The 21,242-nt window shown below is 35.8% G+C and overlaps 1 protein-coding gene across 22 annotated transcripts in view; it reads right to left on the minus strand.

Annotated features, from left to right (window-relative positions):
* Positions 1-21,242, minus strand: part of TLL1 (tolloid like 1) — a 126,368-nt gene that overhangs the window by 18,335 nt on the left and 86,791 nt on the right. For all 22 annotated transcript variants that reach the window (XM_086891088.1, XM_086891102.1, XM_086891101.1 and 19 more), the window contains 7 exons: positions 19,904-20,006; positions 18,616-18,732; positions 17,517-17,662; positions 11,439-11,634; positions 9,822-9,947; positions 6,809-6,969; positions 3,674-3,854 (listed from right to left, as the gene is read on the minus strand). In XM_086891088.1, the coding sequence (XP_086747214.1) occupies positions 3,674-3,854; positions 6,809-6,969; positions 9,822-9,947; positions 11,439-11,634; positions 17,517-17,662; positions 18,616-18,732; positions 19,904-20,006 (1,030 nt within the window). The remainder of the gene's footprint in view (positions 1-3,673; positions 3,855-6,808; positions 6,970-9,821; positions 9,948-11,438; positions 11,635-17,516; positions 17,663-18,615; positions 18,733-19,903; positions 20,007-21,242) is intronic.

The raw sequence follows: 21,242 nt of genomic DNA on the forward strand, positions 1-21,242 counted from the left end.
TTCTACATTACATCAGAATCCATGTATATTTTGAATGTTTATGCAAAGAATCAATCATGTTTCTTTAAAACACTGAAGTAAGTCTGAAACTTATGAAAAATGGAAGCAATTTAATGTCAAACTATGACTAATCCTTAGGTTATCTTCTCAGAAAATCAAAGAAAAAAAATAAAGGTATTTAAATATATATATATAAATATAGCTATATATTTATCCTTTTGGAGTTATTTAATATTTCTATAGTCTTACAGTGTGCTGAGTCCTCAGGGACTTACTCCTAAGTCTCGGTCTTATAACAAAAGCAGGAGACAGAGGAGGACAGAAGAAACACAGAGGTAGAAGAATAAAAACCTAATAATTGGAAGTTTTTTGTTTAGAAGCCAAATATCCATTTCCAAGAAGTTTTAATAAAAAGTTTTTTAAAAAATAATATAGAGTGACACCCTAAGTTTCCTCTCTTTATCAGAGAAACTTGACTATAAATATACCATAGAGTCTCTGTAGAGCAGCTAGATCCCTGCAGAGACTCCTAACTGAACTTTCTTCAGAACTCTCCCATCAAATGTAAATTTTACAGAACGTTGAAAAAAATTTTTTTTCTCACTTTCCAGTAGAACCTGTCTGGCTGTTAACACTATTTTACAGCCAAAAATATAATTACATGTTGTCTTGTAACAACATAAATACCTTCCTAATGCAGGTCATCTGCTGCCCTGTGTCACTGTTTGCTTTCACAGTTTATCACAGCAGGTTTCAACCATCCAAAAACTGCTTTCTGTCGTCTAAGCTGGAGCTGGGCCATGCTTTTTCATCTCTAACTGTGGTGCAGAATTCATCGCCAAAAGAGTTGCTGAAGAAAAGAGTAGATCTTTGGCTGTGCTTGAAGAACATTTTACAGTTCCTAATCTTTACACTAATTTGACTTATCCACCCTTCTACCTTGCTGAGCATTGCATATGCCCTTTATTGGTGAATAGAGAGCAAGGTGCAGTGTTTTTTACTCATTACATCTTTTTTCAGTATGTCTTTATGACTAAGTGCTTACACACCTGTTGTGATTTAATTAATAATATTGGTAAATCCCTGCAATCAAGTTGTATTTCTGCTCAGATATCACTCTAAAATTATTGGATACTTAAGATTAATATACATATAAACAGGCAAAAAACCCAACACTTCATCAGCTTAAAAATTATGTCATCAACTCCCAAAAGTCACAATACTTGAAGTCTCAAGTCTGCTCTTCACTGACAGATCAATAGTGTATTATGCCCACATTAAGGAATTCAGGGATAAGAAAGTCCTGACAGTCCTAAGATCTCTGATTAATTATTTGGAGATTACATCTTCTTTTTAGAAGTTCTTCTAAAGAAGAACTTCTTAAGTTCAGAAGTTTTATTTGTCTCAAGCATTATAAAATCTGTTTTAATCAGAAAACATTGTTAATCAGGGAAAGCCAGATGACACAGAAGAATGGAATCTGCTATAAATTATAAAAAATGGAAGATAGTTGAGAAGGAATAAAATTAAATACTCATATTCAGATATTTGAACTCATATCAAATGCTGGCCGGAGGGAATTATGAAGCACTCAGTAAATTTATACACTTACAGATTCAAAGACTTTTATATCAAACTATCTTTTTTTTTTTTTTTGGAAAGGGATTAAATTTATACCATATCTAGGACATATCACATATTTCTATTAATTACAAAACACATTAGTTCAAAACTATTCCCAACTAAAGAATTTAGTTTGTGATCAATGACATCACTTAAACATTTCTTTTGTCAACTAACTTGTGAAGGAAAGGTAAGAACATTTCATTCAGAACTGAAGTATATAAGGGAAATATCAGTTCTGAAGAATTACAACCCGATGCTTTGTAATCCATGACCTTTCAGTCTAGTCTTTCCCCAAGATACAGCGCTGGTGGAACCCACTCATTTAAAAAAAAGTCATTTGAGCAAAATATATAAATGCAGGTATTTGTTTGAAACCAAAATTTAACTGACTATAGATGTATAAATGACCAGGATGTCCAGAAAACACAACTTCTGAACCACAGAGCTTATATGAATTACTACGCTATTATTGCCAATCTTATATGAAATATCTGTAAGATTTCATTTGCAGTTTTTAGAACTTGAATATGTCAATATTTGTTCCTGTAAAAAGCACAAGTATGTGACAATTCCTGCTGGCACAACTAGACCTACATAAAATGACTAGTGGTTGGCTTCTAGGAGGAAGCTCTGTTGTGTGCCCATATGTATTTATTCATCAAATAATGAGTAAAACTTGAATGCTTCTTGCTAATGTAAATCACAAATTTAAAAGTATAAAGTGTTACTATGGGTAAAGATGGATCTTTGGAAGATTATGACCAGAGAGATATACTTAAAAGAGATCAAATGTTTGTTATGTCTTTGTATGAGACAAAACACTTTTTTTAGTCTTTCATAGCTGCTTAATAAAAGTATCAAAGTAGTCATAATGAGAAAATACTGAGAGTCTAAACTGTTTCCTTTGGCAGATATTTTTTCACTTTCCAAACGACATCCCTTACACATTATAAAGATTCTTATTAGCCATAGTTATTAGCTATTAACAGTAAGCAATGAAATACCATTTCATTTCAGTGTTGATAAAATATTTTGAGCAAGCAAATGCTAATAATGGTCATATATTTTACTACATGCTAAGTGTAATCATGATTCTCCAGATTCAGATTTTTTCCCTGCTATCAAAAAATCTGGGGCACAATCTAACTCCCAAATTCTTCTGTTTAACATCTGGTCTAGGGAGGTGGGCAGATGGGACTGGTGTTTTGTGTTGTTTTACACAAGGTAAGATATCCATCCTCGTGTGTTTGTGTGTGTGTGTAAACACACAGGAAAAACACAAAACAAACTTTCCCAACAGACACGGAGAGGTCTCCAGCCAGGGCTAGATTTCTATATTCCACTCTCAGTGGGTAATTGCAGAGGCCACTGTTAAGCAAATATTGCCTCACATCTTAAGCTTCACTCTTGTGTAACTTTATCCAACAGTATAAGTCCTGTATGATATAAACTTCCACCGCTCTGATGCCCCTCAGTAAAATTACACTCATAAATAAAAAGACACAGGTCTTTTTGCAAGATCAAGATCTTAAACCCTGTTCTTCTGCAAAACATTAAGAAGTGCAAAGTTTGGCACAGATGTACCCATAATGTTAAACAAATGTTGTACCACAAAGTGGTAATTTCCCAACAAATGGAATATATTAAGAGACTTGAGTAGAAAAAATACAAGCGTACACAGTGTGCAATTCGTATCACTTTACAGCTGGGATCTGAAAAAAATAGCTACAAAACTTAGGATAAAAGAAATCTAATAAAAATATAGAAATACAGTAAATTTTCTCTTGTCCTCTGTATCTCACAAAGTTTACTAGCTTCTGCTGTTATTTAAGTATATACAGATACGTGAAATATATATTCCACAGACATTACAATTCGTAATGGTATTTTAAGACAGGAGAGGTTTATATTTATGTAAATAAAACTAATTCAAAGCTACCAGGAAAGCCATCAGCAAAGAAGCCACTCACACCAAAATTGTGGCTGCTCCACCTTGCCAGTGAACGCCCAGAGGCACTTAGAGATATACAAAGGCACTTTTCTATACCTGAGAAGAAGTGTGCCTTGAAGCCTTTTTTTGAGACAGTGTTGTCAGATCGGAACTCAATTCGCATGTTGTTGTACTGAGAGGTGATAACTTCAGGCACTTCTGTACCGCAGAATTTACCGTGGAGTTTGGAATCAGAAGAAAGGCCACTGCGAATCTCCACATAATCGTACTTGCAAACCTGAGAAAAGGAAGAAAGAAAAAATATTTGGCTAGCCAAAATAAAAGCGTGAAGCTGTTTACAAATATCAGAATTCTGATTGGTATATATATTGCTGCTGAATAATAAATGAACAATACCCTTCTTCACTTTCTCCTGTTTCTGAAAGTATTTGCAAATTGGTTGATTTTAGGTGAGAATATTTTAAGGTTATTAACACATAGCTATAATATGAATTACCTTCAAACTTACATTTTTATAGATGCTAACCTGTGTTTAAATTAGAGATGCTTAGAAGCATTTCCGCTTAACGTAAAAAGTAAATTTACTTTTGCTGACAATTCCATTGATAGTAAACTAAATCCAGAAACATTCATCCTGAAAATGATACCTTATCTGCATGCTATAAACCACATACCTCAAGCCTACAAACCTTCTACTGCTTGCATTTCAAGGATTTTTTTAAATATTAATTTTCACTTAGAAAATTACAAGGTAAACTTTCATCATTACGTATTTAAGATATATTCATTTATTTACAAATATATAACCTTCCACTATTAAAACCATGCAACTTTCATTAACAGTAGCATAGCTATAATTTGGAACAGGATGTATGCCATTTTCATTAAAAGGTTAAAAATAAAGTGATATAATGTAATAAAAACCCCTTATGCAAGGCCTACTTCTCATGGTAATACCTTCAATGCATAATCCCTTGGTCAACTTAAAGCCATCCACCCAAAAACTTCTAAGCTTCTTAGGCTCAACTATCAATCATTTAATCAAAAATGTCCCAGTTGTCTGCAATTAATAGCTTAAGGGAGAACATTGGCCAGGAGGATTCATACAGAGCTTATATTGGTCCATTAAATCCAAGTTGTATTTGAAAAATTGCAATTTCTAGTAAAAAAAATGTCAGGGGAGCTGGAAGGGAACAATAAAAAAAATGTTTCGGCCTTTGTTGTTCTCTCTGTGAAATTTTGTCTGTGAAAATTTGTCATAATTTCCAGTTGGTTTTAATATAATATATTGAAGATGCAGATTAAACTTTTATTGTTACCGGGAGAATTTTCATATGTGGCAGAGTTGAAAAGTGACTAATTCAGTTGAAACTCTTTCTGTACAGTAGAAAGAATACAAAGATGCATAAAACTTGAGTTATTACCACATGCTGATCTAGATTAATTGGAAGACGTATTTATAATAATGCATGTGATTTTCAAATATAGCTCACTACACTGATAAGACCAACCAATTTCAGCAATAAAATAGTGTTGAGTTTTTATGGTTGCATAGCTTTAGATCAGAAATCAAATGTAGTTTCAGATAGATCTAACGTCCTCTATACTACATTGCACTGAAAAAAATTTGTAAGTTAAACTGCACAATGTGAATGTAAAATATTAAAATTGTAATTGTCTAAGATATATGGTCTAAACAGAGCACCTATAACAATTTTTTTTAAAAATTGAGTACTTGATAAATGTATACATTTTATATCTGCACTCAGACAATATATTAGAATTTTCCAGATATGTTTCTTCTGATTTTCAGAGGCATCTATCCTTAGTACTACTATTTAACAGTATGGAGCCAAGACTAAGTAACACATGAGATGATCAAACTCCAATTTCAGGTGTCATCATGGCTACACCACTGCCAGCGGCTTTAATTGCTGAAACACATTTAGAATTTTTCTTTCTGCTTATGTTACACATCTTTTATGACCTTAGAAAAGTTACTTCATTCCATGCCAGGTGTTTTCCTTGTAAATCTTGCTCACGTACCAATAAAGTACAAGAAAAAGGTTTTTATTACTTGTTCAAATGGTAATTAAATTTTAATTCTTTTGGACTTTTAAGCTTTTATTACATCTCTTGCAGTTCTAGTAATAATGATTACAGGACCTGAATGTAATGTATATATCACTGAAAACTGGAATTTCATGGACTGGAGAACTCACTCCAAAAAATTACAGAGGAAAAAAAAAATCTCACATTGCTGCCTCTAAAAATAATATTGAGGTATTTTGGAGAAACCATAGCTGGTTTGGTTCTTAGTTATAAATTAAACTCCAGGTTTTGTCCTTTCAAATACCTCTGCCCAAAAGGTGGGCCATCTTTATACTAACCACATTGCTACAAATTTATTTAGTCAGAAATAACATCCTGGGATTTGTGTTCTTAATGCCCTGTAAAGAATGTGCATATAAACTCAGTGGTTACAGCATGTTACGACTGGAGTGTGGTGAGGGAATTCAATGATATGACAGAGAACTGCCTACAAAGCAGAACAAAAGCTGAAAAGGATGTTGAAACCCACATTTTACTGCTTCTCATCCAAAAAGCATTGCAACCCCCACAACTTTGTTTAAAGCCATAAAGAGCATCCTTCAGCACATGGAGGGCTCTGCCCTGTTCCTACTCCTACCTGTGCAGAAGATCCCCCATGCCTCTGGGGGCTGCCCAGCTCAAAAACTGCTGCTGTTCTATTGGGCCTTATTTCTGGTACTGCTCAGTTCAAAATATTCCCCCAGTGAGATACTTGTGATTTATATGCTCCCTCACTCCATCACTAACCACAGCTTATGTGTATTCTTTGTAGTCAGTCTGTAAAGATGATTTGGTTTCTCCAGATTTTCTTCTCTTGAATTCTTTCCAATACGCTTCAGCCCCATTTGCTCTGTTTTATTTTGTTGATAAAAAAAGTCAGCTGAGACTCAGCAGAGAACATTTTTTAAAATTTTTTGTAATACATATACATTTAGATGATATGTAAAAGAGAGCTATTCTTTCCATGTTTGTTTTGAAAGAATCCAGAAACGGTCCCAAAACGAAAACAAGAATATCCATGCTTATTGTCAGCATATGAAAGGTCAGCAAGGGTTTTATAAGACAATATCTATTCTCAAATGCTTGTGAAACCATTTAGCATGTAACAGATTGTGCAGGTCTTTGTTCACGGTTACTTACCTCATTCCCTTCTAACTCAAAAAACTCAAACTTCATCGAAATACGGTATTGCGTTGGGGCAACCACCTGCCACACACAGTTTTTGTTTGGAGGGTACTCTTTTGGCCACCCTGGTGTGGTTATAGTCCCATTTAGCTTCGTCAGGAGTCCTCCACAAGCAGCTGTAAAATAAAAGAGAACATCATCTCTTGACTGACAGTGTGTTTTACTATAAACAGAAGCACACTGAGAAGAATCAGTCATTACTCATTACTTATATGCAGCAATGCCCAGACAGACTAATCAGAACCTTGCTTTATCACGCTTGGTGCAAACAAAGAGAAAGAGACAGCCTCTATCTTGAACAGTTTGCAGGTTTGTGGTCAGAGATAAGTGTCAGGACTACACAAGGCGTTATCATATTCATTCTTTTCCCTTCCCTCCAGAGACTCTGGTTATTCTCTCCCAGCCTTTCCCATGCAAGTCCTCTGACCTCACCGCCCTCCCCAAGACCTTGACCACCCTTCTTCCGACAGAGGGATACATAAGATGTGCTTCTCTCTGTGGTTGCTGATGTGGAACCAGCCCTACCTGTCTCAGCTCATCTGGCTGTAAATGCCTCCCATAACCTACCAGGTAGGGTCACTTCTTTAGAAGAGCAGTCATGTACATGTCAGTCACAATTACTTTTGCTGAAGCATGGATGTTCAATTAAAAGAGAAAATACCTCTTATTTACAAATATAAGCCAAATAATCACCTCCATAAAACAGAAAAATACTGTACTATGTTTTTGAATGCAGTTCAACTAGCAAAGGATAAACTCATTAATCTTTTCCATCTGTGCAATTTTATTTTTTTTTTAAAGGAAAGTAATGGGATTTAGAGAAGCTCTCCATCACACTCTGCTACATTGATACCATTACAGCTCTGTGACAGCACTGGAAATCATCCACAAATCTCTTTCCAAAGAGCTGAAGGGGGTAGCTCTTCTGAACTGCTCTCTGCTAACACTGGATGCTTTAAAACCTGGCTATTCCAGTCTAGCTGATGATCTCACATACTGCATCTACTCCATCTAACACAGCCAGGAGAATTCACCAGCCACTGTGTCAAGGCTCATTTTGTCAGACACACACCAGTGTTTCTCCTGGTCCCTAGTTTTCCACACAGCACACTTCTGGGTATACACATTAAAGTAATCTGATGGGAATGGGTGGACTAAGACCCTGGGTCACAACTCAAAAAAGTTTTTTTTGTATCAAAAAAAGAGACTGTACCCGGATGACACAAGCTGCCCCCTCAAATGATCCAGTCTGGGTCAGAGATTTCAGTCTCTGTATTTGATCATAATTCCATTGATCCTTGAGGCATGGGCAGGAAATGTGGAAATAGTGAAAAAAGAAAATCTTAATGCTTCCTAATATGCTGCCATTGGTGGAGACTTGGATTGGAAGACCATAAAGCAAATTTCAGTGCATGTCAACACTGAAGTGAAGTATAGGGCAAAGTTTCTGACCTAGAGGCTTCTGCTCGTGTGTGAATTAATACAGCTAGCTCACCCCTCAAAGGCCCAAACTATAATGAGGAAGTAAGGTTCACAGTGACTGCACAGTAATTTTGATTCAGCAGTCCCAAGAATTATCTACATACAGTGAGTGCCACCTCAACAGGAACAAACACATACACACTTTAAGGGATTGCCCAGGTTTTTTGTTCTACACTGCACTGCAGTGCTTTGAGTGACTTCTTTTGACAGAGTTGCTTCACTGTTTGGGTGCCAGGAAAGTATCTCTTTTCTATTTTTCAGAGGCATAGAGAAGAGTATTCTGAAGTAATCTACTCTAATATTCTGACTTGAGTCAGCAAGCAGACTAAACTCAATTCCTTACCTAAATTTGGGCTGATGATCCAAAGATGAAACCTCTGTCTTCATGGCCCCCCCCTTAAACTTATTGTCTTATTGTCTGCCTAATATGCAGACATCTAAACAAATTATATTTCCAATGTTCTCATTACTAAAGGTGGGGGAGGGAGGAAAAACAATCAAAAAAAGCTCAACCAGGTTGATGTGAGCCACAATTTAACATGCCTTTAACCTAGGACTTTCACCAGCTCACATAAACATACAAAAAACAAAAAAACAAAACCAACCCCACATATCCAAAAGCAAAATAACAAGAAAGAATTTCAAAGAAACTAGACGAAACTACCCCAAATTGCGAAAAATAATGAATTAAAGCCAGGAAATTGGAAAAAAGATAGACCAATGAATTTCATCAGAAGAAAACCAGGACTTCAAGGACTCCAGTTTTCGAAATCCATTCCCTAGTCAAACAGATTATCTAAGAATAAATTTGTGCCATCCTTTGATTTATTGGTGTCTATGAGCAAACATCAAACAATAATTGGTGTGTAATGATCAAGAGCTTATGGTTCTCTCCTTTGATATGAAATATGCAGAGAATGCAAAATCTTATCTCAGTTCAATCCTATGTTTACACAGACTTCCACTTATCTCTTTCTTTTTCTCCAAATGGTAATTTGAACACATTTTGCTCACCCTAAGAAGTAAGAAAAATTCACAATGTGACTAGGAGTGGGAAGGATTACTCTGAGCTTTGAGCTAAAATAGAGGACCTTGCTCTTCTAGACCTGCCAGCTTCTCAGGCACATCCCAGTCAGAGGTGGTCAGAGGGATCATTAAACACTGATTCTGAGAAAGTAGCACATTACTCTACTGGTAACTGTCTGCTTGAGAAACTTTGCTATGGTGAGTATGAATAGTGTCAGAAGTGATAAGAAGTCCTGCTTTGAACCATTCCTGATTGACTAAGAGCAAAATCGGAAAAATGAAATTGCTGATATGGGACGAACTGGGCTCTGGTATCATTTCTAAAAAGACAGCACTGTTTTTCTGGGTTGGGTTCCACAGATTTCATGGTGCTCAGGCAGAGCCTAAGAAACGTGTCACATTTCATTCAGGCAATGGCACTCTGAGAGCTTTAAGAGCCCCTAAGACAGCAATATTGTACCTTCACAACTCTTCTTGTCAGGACCAAGCTCGTAGCCAGGATCGCAGGCGCACTGGTAGCTGCCCAGGGTATTTACACAGCGCTGCTCACAGCCACCATTGTCAGGTTTGGCACATTCATCTTCCTCTGCCAAGACAGGGAAGAATGCAAAAATGTGTTAAATAATTACCTTCCTCAGCTGTAACTGCTGGCTCAGTATTAACCCAGATACCCATACGCATGCCATTATAAGATGCACTACATAAAACACTGTGGTTGCTGGCTAGAGGATTTTCAAATGCTAAGGTGACCTGCAATAGAGAAAATAAAAATTTGTCCTTTGTGGGGTGTGGGTGTTTGGGTTTCTTTCTTTTTTTTTTTACAATATCTACTGACAGCTGCAGAACTAATTTATAAGCACTTTGTGTGCAGCATACAGTAATTCAGGCAGCCATAATCTAAAGATTGTACAAAGTATTGAAGGAAAGATTGAAAATCCACAGTAGGGTCACTTGAAGGGCACTTTATCTCCCTCAGAATCAATCTGTACATTATCCTGAATTCATACTCAAAAACAGATTAACAGAATCCTCAAATCCTAGGTTTTTATTCTACTGATATTAAAAGGAACAAGATGAATCAGGGCTGGGGGAGGGAAAGGAATTGTGTGTTCCTCTACTAGCTCTGAAATGTACCCATGAGAGTCATTACTGAAATATTCCTTAGATGCTGGAATAGTGTTTTCTTACACCAGGACAAGTAATTTCCCAGGAAAAAAAAATCAGAACTCCTACTCTCATGCCTATAGCCCTCAGAGTTAGAATTTTCTACAATGAAAACTATCAGCTAGGATTAGAAAAGCCATGGTTTGTTTTCAAAAGAACAAAAAGGTTTTCCTGGTGGCATGACCTGCATTTCAAGCATCACCATGGCCACACCACTGCCTGTGTTCTTGACTGTGCCACCAGCAGCACCATGTGCAAATTACAAACTTTCCATGTATCAAATGCTTCAGGCATAGCTGCAGTTGTATGATACCCTCCTCTCCCCAAAAACACCCATAGCTGAAGGAAGACTAGGAGGTTATTGCTCAGTAGGATTTCTGATCTGGTTTTTTGGGCTTTTCCCCTGCTTACAGAGAGTAATAAAATGATAAAGCAGACCAATCCAGAAAATAGATTAGAAAAAAGCTGACAAGGTTTAGACAAAGTAAACAAAAAAACAGGAAAAAAATCCATTTGCAATTATACTGTTTATATTTGATAACACAATGTATAAAAAGTGCCACTTTTTGACAAAATCAGATATGCTTCAGAGCTAAGTTGATTAACTGAACCTTCAGACAGTAGAAAGTTGTGCTGAGTATATTCCTTCTTTGGACATATTTTACTAGGAGATTCAAAAACCTCCATTGTTTTGTTTTGAATAAATTGTATGCCCAGGAAAAAATATTTTAGAGAAAATGCAGTCTATTAGTAAAAAAAGATTGATAAATATTTTTAACATCCTTTCATAATTTTTCTAGTCCAAGAAGAATTGATAAACTGTTCACAACTCCCAAAATATGAGTTAAATAAGTTTTACTATTAAAACTTATTACCAAAACCATTTTAAACTAAAATAATTTTTAAAACTTACCTTTAAAAAAGTTAGCTGCAAATCCTGCTTTGTTAACAGTTCCATCAGAAACAAACTTCATCCACAGGGTATTAGAGGTAGATCTAATGTCTTCTGGCTTGTCGTAGCCACAAAAGTGACCAATTAAAGGACTGTTTTCATTTGTTCCATCTCGGATTTCCAAGTAGTCATATGCACAGTTGTCATGTCTCTCAATCTGCAAAACACAATTTTCAAAGTGATCTACCTGAACTTGATCATAAAAATCAAATATCAGTCAGATAATAAATAGAATTTAAATGTTTCAAAGTTAAGGTTAAAGTCTCTGTTTAGGGTTCAAGTAGCAGGAAGATGAACGAGCTTCACTGAATTGATTTTAACTACACTTGTCTTCTACACAAAAGAAAAAGAAATATTGAAATGTTACTAAGGACACAACAGTCTAACTGGGAAAAAACCAGTAACTATGAAAGACATGCTCACCTCTAAGCTTCCTAGTGTTCTGTCAAACTTCTACTCTCACCTCAAGTCAAGTCCTCTTTTCTCATGTACACTCAACTAAAGAAGATTAATGGCTCAGCAACAAAACAGGTCAGAAATATTCACTGTTTTAGCAATATTAAAAAGCTCCATTTTGATCAACATGATAAGGTTTTTAGAATCTCCCTTTATCATCCAGAGTAAAATTTTGTACTTTTCACTGTTCACTGATATTGAAGGATAAAGGTAAAAAATTGTGGTGCGTAAGGAATTCGATGCTTCTGAAGAAGTAGATCCAAACACACGTCTAAAATGATCAGCTCTTAAATTACTGATCTAATGATCAGTAGTCAACAAAACATAGGACAAAAAGAAACTCATTTTTCTGTGGCTGATGTGTCTAGTTTCTCTTGCACAATTCCTGATCAGGTATCCTCTTGATTTTCTGGGTCATCAACTGAATCTTTGCCGTACTGATGGAGAAACCTGAAACTAGAACAAGTGAAAATTTCCCTTTCCACTTAAACTTTCTGCTGGATGACACTCAAACACAGACTAATACATGAGTGGGCATGTGTGTACGTCTACTTGAGTAGTGAGCCTTGTGCTCTTTACATAATACTGTTTGCAGAGTCAATCGGAACAGGGATTGCTCCACAGGGGAAAGGAGCAGCAGCCTAAATATGACCGTGTCCAGAAGCTAGATAATTTAAAATGCTTGTCTTTATTGAGAGTGTGTCTTTCTCAACAGAATCAGAAACTCTCTTGTGCTGGGTCTTTTTACTGCTGGAATGCTTCACATCACTCAATCTTATTTATAAAAGAATCAACTGGATCCAAGCATTCAAAAATAATTCCTATAAGAACACTCTTGTTCAATGAACTTGCTGAATTGGGAGGAGCAAGTTTAGGGATGGAGAGGATGACAGGATCACAGTCAGGTAGAAGGGCTGGAGAAAGTCCCAAATCTAAATTAGCACATCCACATTCTGTTAAATCAATAAGGAAGTCTAAACTAAGCCCATAAAAATCTACATTTGATCTCCAGACTGAGTTTTTCTTGCACCTAAGCTTCATAGTAAGTAGAAGAATCCACTGGTTCTCTGCTCAACTTGTGCATCATGACCAACACAAAGCTCAGAAATCACCACAGACTACAGAGCTTTCACTTATGTAGGAGGGAAAATTTGGGGGTAAGGAACTGTTTCATTTTATGTCATTTTAGTGGCATCAAAATACGTCACTCACATACAATATTTCTCTATCTTCCCAACTTTCCAATTCTTCAGGCATCTACATGCATATTTTTCTCCCACCCACTCCTCCATCATTAACTATATTGCTATTTACTGTAATCTCCTAGATGTTTGCTCAGGAATTGCTTTGGGACAGAGTTTGGGAATGAGCGATGAAAGCCAGGAAGATCTGGGATGCAGCCACCGATTGCCAATTCTAGTGGCAATTGTATGCAAGTAATGTGGTACATGAGCACTGGTAAGTTTTTGACAATACCAATTCCAAATTTTCATTAATCTATATAATAAACTCACTACATCATATTCCAATTTGAAATAAAGTCTGCCTTGTTATCTCAGTAAAAATCGAGAAGTGAATTGGTCCAAAGCTTACTAATATCAATGAAGGAATTGTGCATTTTCCCTGCACATGTGTGGTCATTTCAGCACTCAAGATATTTAATTAACATAATTTTTTTCCATGTTTCCATTTCTTATGGGCAACATGGGAATTATGATTATCCATCAGCCCAGTGTTGCTGTGAGTTACACTTGCCAAATTTCTATTGAGGCGAATTAGTAATTTCTTTTCTGAGGATCACTTTATTTTGGGCAGAAGAGAACAGCTAAAAACACATTTTGTTATGAAGTTTCTAAACTTCCTAAGCCTGTAAGAATCAACCAACTTGCAAAGTGCTATTGAGTTTCAGAAAAACCTATTTGAAAGGTGGCTGTTCTACCATATTCATTATATTTAGTTTACTACTAGTGCAAATGATGCCAGTATTATCAATATTAAGGGATTAAAGGGCTACACCTATTTATAACTTAAAAGGTAAGTATTGTGGTTTTGAGAAATTGCTAATCAATGAAAGAAAATATTATAAAATTTGGGGTTTTTATCTGTACCTCAAGTTTTAAGATTATGTGATACTATCATCTGGGAACACTACCATAGAAAGATCTATTACATTTGCAATAGTCTCTTGTTCCTCCTGCTTCTTCCTATATTTTCTGTATATCTTTCTTATTCTTCCTACTTCCTATTTGTTCTTTGAGGAAAGTCTCTTCCAGTTAATGACAGGACCCCTGGTGAGTCTGGTTGTAACTGGACTGATCCCATAAATCTTTTTTACTGGACCACTAAAATTTCACAGGATATTCATATGATGCTACATGTTGATGAGGAGAAATACACAGAATGCTAGCAAATTTAAAAAAAACCAAAACCCCATAACTAAAAACTCTTTATATAAAAATGCATTTCCTATGGGAAACTGAAAGAGAGCCTCGGCTCCTGAAGACCTTGGAGGAAACCTCAAATTTGAATGGCATCAGAGAACTAAGTTGAGAAAATGACAGAAAAATTACTAAAGAAAGCACATAAGAGCAAGAAAACACTATGAAATCTAGAGAAATGGCAAGCCAGAGACTTTCTCTACATCCTTTCTCAAAAAGACCACCACATAGGTAGTTTCAGATTTAGAAAACAACAACTAACCAAACCAAAAAGACCCAAACAAAAACCCACATAAAAACAAATACACACTCCAGAGTACCTTTGTATTATAGCACTCCTCCAACAAGAAAAAATAAAGATCAAAATCAAAATCAAAGCAAGCAATCAAAAAAATCCCCTAAAACTGAACAAACAAAAAATGGAGAAAAAAGGATATGAAGCACAAATATGGGAGAAATTCTACTGCAGCAAAAATCTTTATTTTTTGTCATTGTTCATTTTTTTGTTTATAAAGTCAAACTGCAATACAGGTAAACATATGTGCCTCAGATTGTAGACTTCAGTCATACAAGATGGTAAATATGCCTAGTGAAATCAGAAGATCAGATAAATTTTATTCCCTGATTTATGCAAAAATAATTTAAATGATTGCTATCTGCACAGAGTTTAGCAAGGTCACCCAAATGAGAAAGATTAATATGAATGTGCTCTACAAACCCTCTGGATTGTGTTAGCTGGTGAGACTGCATGCCAAAAAGAGTTCATAAATAAAAAACTCAAATAAACTAACAAAAAACCCCTCCTAATTTTCAAAGAACGGTTTTATGAAGGTGACTAACAATGAAAAAGATGGAGTTACCAGTCCCAACATTTCTACTCTGACACAGACAGTGGAAATTATAGCAGCCAAATAAGAAAGTGTAATCCTGCACTCAGTGGAAAATGTGTTGCCCACAGCAGGCAAAACAAGATGACTCATTGATACAGTTGAAATTCTCAGTTTCCCTAGTGCTTCCATTTCAGAATGAAGGTTATTTATACCATTATTTTTTTCTAGTATTACATAGGGATAATGAGAATTCCTCTTACTTAACTGTACCTTTCAGAAGACAGAGAAGTAATTTTCTCACAAACACACTGCAATAACTCTCTGGCCTGACATTTACTTTCTTCTGTCTCAGCTGGCACCAAGAACTGTGATTTTTAAACAGTTTTTTGTTTTACTGGGCAGTGCACCAAGGATTCAGTCCAGAGAGGGACTCAGTATCAAAAACCAGAACACCTACCTTCAAGAGCTGGGAGCAGAAATGGAAATCAGAACCAGTGGTGAATGTCCAGAAACTCCAGAGCAGCTCCCAAAGCAACTCCCATCCTCAGCAGGGAGCCCAGTGGATGAGCAGTAAGAGATGCCACAAAGACAGATATAACAGCCTTGTGCCTGTCTGGGCTGCCTCATTTGGTGCTCAAGGGCATCTTGCCACTCTGGAATTACAGCTCAGACTCTCCCTGGAAAAGTATTTCAAGTCCCTACTGTTGGAAATTTTTATGTTTTTCTTTTCAAAACACATGAAGTATAAGCCCCAACTTGAGACTGTCTCCTGACTATATTTCTGCTCAATTTCCTCTTTCTTCTTATGAGGTGTTAGTCCACATGTTTCACCTCTAGAGAGTGCCATAATACTAAACAGTCCAGAAAAAACTGGACTTCCTAAGGCCTTAATCACCTGTCACAATAATGAACAATAATGTTCTGCTGTTTGCTAGTCCTTTGCTTCTAGTTATTTCCTTCATGGTAAGGCACAAGCATGCCATCTTCACACTTGTAAATAGTCCCTAACTTGGTGATTAGGAAAAGGTTCTAAAAGATAAGGAGAGATGGAAGTTTGATTCTCCCAGCAGTGATACTGAACTGAGTTCAAGCCATAATGCATCATATACATGGACCATTGCATCCCAACCAGATATTGCAGCAAGCCTCTTGCAGAGGAATAGGGCCATTTCCCTCGTCATCACATTAAAAAATGCTGAGCACCAATGACAGACTAGAAAACTCCACATCCAGTCAGTAAATTACATATAAGGTACTCAAAACCTTCATTTTCAACAGGAATTAAATAGAGACTAACATATTATGGCAAGTAATCTTGAGCCAGGTCATGCAGACTCAGAAGATCAGGAAATGCTGATCTTGTCTGCACTAGAACTGACATTAACTGAGTTTAAAATTTAAAAAAAGGGAAAAGGAAGTAGAAGGTACGAAATTATTAAAACTCCTATACTTTACATTCATAACTGCTGATAAAGTCTCATTACCTTATTGTCTCACACTCTAATCTTTCTACCAGTCATAGCAAAAATGTGCTGTAACATCAAAGTCTGTCTGCAAGACTAAAGCATCAGGTTGGAAATTATAGCTATGTTTACTATACCTGTGTTTATATCTATGCACAACATAAAGCAAAAAATTTAGATTTAGAAGTGTTCTTCCTGCCCTTACTGCTGAAGCATATTCAAATAAAACAAATTAGCTCAAAGTATGCTACTAAATGTATCTACAAAGTTCAAGTTGGTGTGTCATGTAGGAATAAAACAGATACATGAAATCCTACTTTTTCTTTTTTATGTGATAGTTTACCACTGTTTAGCAATGTTATACACAGCTTGACATGACACAAGTATGATGACTCACTGTCAAATAAAAAAATATTTGTTTTCTTTCCTCACTAAATATAGGTTTGTGATCTGAATATTAGCTTTAGGGTTTTTTCCTTTTCAAAGCAGAAGCCAAAAAACACAGTGTTTTTTTTTCTCCAGACACATACTCATTTTTGACAATAAGATTTAGCAAAGATAAAAAGTCCTGGTTAATTCACAGAATACTGAAGTAGTCCTTCTGAGTTGGATTATGTACTTGGTAAAATGTGAATATCTTCAGTAATTTAAACATTCTAATTCAAATATTAGTGATAACATAAAAAACCTTTAATTGTGAAAATTTCTGGGGAAGAGAAACTTTCATGGATTCTGGAGTTAATTTTTCATAGAGGATTCTTAAATTAATTCACAGGTTTAATAAGTGTTGCCATAAATTTAACAGTCACTTAGTCACTAGATGCTTGTCTGAGATTAGATAAAAGGCTTTACCTCGAATGCTTGAAAGGTTAATCCTACATTGTAGTTTTCTGACACTGTTATTTTCCACACACATTCCTTCATTGGTCTGTAGTCGTCAGGATAATTGGGAGACTGGATCTGGCCTTCATTTTTGTGAATTTCACCTCCACAAATAGCTGATAAAAGCACAACAATTTACTGTCAGTAATGACATTTTCTGTAATGTCCCCATGCCCAAACAGACATCATATGCTCTCATTCTCAAAACTAATAATAAAATTGTTCTGGAAAGTACTTAAATCTACCAAGGATGAATTATTGAAAACACAATTGATTAATTAATTTAAGCCATTATATGTATTTCAGTTAGCAAATATAATTTAGCATTTCTAATAGCTCTAAACATGTCTACAGTGTTGAGGATGAATGTGTAATCATGGATAATCTGAATCTATACATTCTACAGAATATATTTAAAAGGTCAAAATAATTAAATTTTTATTCACCCTTGAAATATACTTAATAAATATTCTTCATTAATATTTATTAACCTCTAGAAAGAGACAAATGAAGGCAAAATCTCTCATTTTATAATGATCTATGCATTTTAATCTGCATAGATTAAATATGAAGAATACTTCAAGCTTTCATGCAGTTTGATGAAACAGTTAATAGAAATAAAAAGTATTTTCACGAAAAACACAGGTTCTATTTTAAACAGGTGAATGTTGACTTGCTAATACATCCAATGTGCATGGGTGCCTTTGTTAACTATTCCCAGAGTATGTGGAAAATATGAGACAGATTTTTTCTAAAGGATAAACAGAAAGTACACACAGAAATCTTTGCAAACACTAAGCACAAGAGTATGCATATTTAGTTAATTAAAGACTGGTAAAAAATGTTTATGATTATCACCAGTGATTTCCCTGAAAATGAGCTCAGCAGAAATTAGTAATCTGATCACAGGAGGAGTTTCAGAATGCCCTGTCTAGTAGCTTAGCACCTACTGTCTCTTAGTGATGAAATACTAATTTCATATATTAATTATGGTGGAGGATGATGGATATCCAAAGGTTAATATTTTTCTTCCAGAATCAATTCCATTTTAATGCTATAAGAGGCTTACCTTCATAAATTGCCGCAAAACCTTTCCCAACCCAGTTGCTGCTGCTGCGGAACTCAATCCACATCCTGCTGTCGGTGGATGTGAGGACTTCTGGCAGTTTGTCACCACAAAACCTGCCTAAAAACATGCAACCAGTAACTGCATTTTCTGCCGCCTCTGAAGCCAAATGCTGCAAACATTTATACAAGTGTTTAACATTGTAAGCAGAAGTAGCAGAACCAGCTCAGTGGAACTATTCATACGCTTATGGTCAAGCACATGTGTTTCTGCAGATCAGGACCTAACGCACAAAGATTTTATTATAAAGCTTTCAGAACGCTTTGCTGCAGTCAGGCTCACAAGTCTAAGTATAAAACCGATGGGGAATTAATGAAAAAAATTATTGTTAGAGATTGTTTCTATACGTACAAACACATGAGTTTTGGAAGGGGAAAGTCAGTACTTATCTTAAGAAAACAATGCAATGTACATCACAGTAATACAGCTCATTGTGCCTAAGGGCCAAAGAGATTTAAAAACATCTAAATGACCTATTCTATATAACCCTCTTAAATTCTGCATAGGTAGGAAAAATTTCTGTTTTTCTAGTTGGTAGGGAACAGGAGAAGAGGACAATTACTGTCTAGTCTTAACTGTTCTTTATTTTCTGTTCAAGGCCAAGAAAACAGACATTCCTGTTAGAGAGCTGTCCTCTGTATCTGCACACTAGCATTATGGGGGGTGAAATCTTCCCACCAATGTCCTGAATTAGAGTAGGATGACTGCACCTTTTACATTTCAGTTGCAACTCAAATTTAATTCATTATTGCTTTGAGTGTCTCATCTCAAGAGCGAGGAAGGACACCCAAAGAACAAACAGAAGCAATCTACTCAAAATCTTAAAGGAACAGACACAGAGCTTGTAAGAACAACTCTACAGCAGGTGCATGTTCTCATCATGTGACCTATGAATTTCCCATCACATGCTCTGCAGAGTTATCTGTAAACTACTTCCCTATTTCTCTGCAAAAAACCTATGGCAGCTTCATAACTCAATATCCGTAAGCGAAGCAAAATCTTGCACATTTTGCAGTTGGCATCTTTCCACAACTGCAGCTGCGTAACGGCAAGCTGCAGTGAAAGGAAGGCTTGAAGTCAAGGCCATTTAGAGGGGCGTTTTCCCCATCCCCAAGTTTAGACACATTCTGGACACCTAAAACCCAAGAGGTTTGTTGTGGGTTCAACAGCAGGTCCACTGAGCCCAACGAGTGTGGTGCAGTGGACGGTGCAGCATTCAACAGTTGCATACCAAGCAGAGAGGATTTTCTCCAGTAGCCATCTCTTACTTCAATATAGTCGTACCAACAGAGACTGCTCTTGTAAAGGTCCATGGTGGTGAAATTTAAAACAATCTGCAATCAGATGAGAAGGTCTAAATAAATCGTGTGTGGTAAATAAAAGAAAAACAATCCCAACAACATTCTGAAGAACTGAAGCCAGAGTGGGCACCTGTAATGGGATTCCAACTATTTAGACATTTTATTATCCTCTCCTCAAGTATTTCTTTGACTAAGTAAAGGTTTCCTGGGAACATGAAAAGTTTATTTAATCTTATATATTTGAGCAGATTTAAGACAAACTACTCACATTTAATTGCTCACAGGGAGTTTTTTACTGAGAAATAAAAATTTGAGAATGCTAATTAGAGTAATATAATTTTAAGTATGCTACTTGATAATTCCACTGCCAATTCCTCTTCCATTACATTTTGACTATAATCAGCACTAACTATAATCAGCTGCAAATAAAAAAAATTAAAAATCATTGTTTTATTTTGGTTTCTGCTTCTCCTACTGCTGTTTTGACAAGATATTTTACTCTCTGACCCATAAATGTTGACAATGTTGGACAATAATTCTGAAAGCATTTTCACTAATAGGAAATGGTATACTATTAATGGTATCCCTTAATGATTCTTAATGAAACTATAGTAAAGCTTTTTATACAGAAATCTGAGCTCTGCACAGTTCTGGAACTTTTGAACTTGGACTCCAAGTGTTATTGAGCATATCTAAACAGGCATATTTTCTATACTCACTACAAGGACTACCCTTATATTAAATTACATTACCCCTGTTTTCGAAACATTAATCCTAAACTGTCATAAATTTACACTTTTAACACAAGGAATAGGATTCGTCCTGACCACACATTGACACAATAGCTACAATTTAAACCCTGACTGATTGGAATAGTCTTATCATCCTGTCCTTCAATTACAGGTATAAATCCAATAGAGCAGATTAAAAGTTATTCATATTTTTTATCATAAAATAATTCCCAATAATACCTTTTTATTGGATTTAGGTGCATTTAGAAAAACAATTAATCTTCTTCAGAATCAGTTCCTCAGTGTACATAAATAAATATTTCAAGCTAACTGAAATTTCTCTCTATTCACATTTGAGCATAGAATTGGTATTATCTTAGCTTTGATCCTAGAAACTAGCAATTGAAACCGCCCTTTATAAAACAAACACAAACTGCTTCACAGTAGCAGATACCTCACACTGCAAAAATACATTTCCATGGCAGCCTTTGGAGCAGCTGTGAGTGTCAGTTGAAAGGAGAGGAATTTACCCCTAGCC

Source organism: Cyanistes caeruleus, chromosome 5 (genome assembly GCF_971803275.1).
Source record: "Cyanistes caeruleus chromosome 5, bCyaCae1.hap1.1, whole genome shotgun sequence".
Lineage (NCBI taxonomy): Eukaryota > Metazoa > Chordata > Aves > Passeriformes > Paridae > Cyanistes > Cyanistes caeruleus.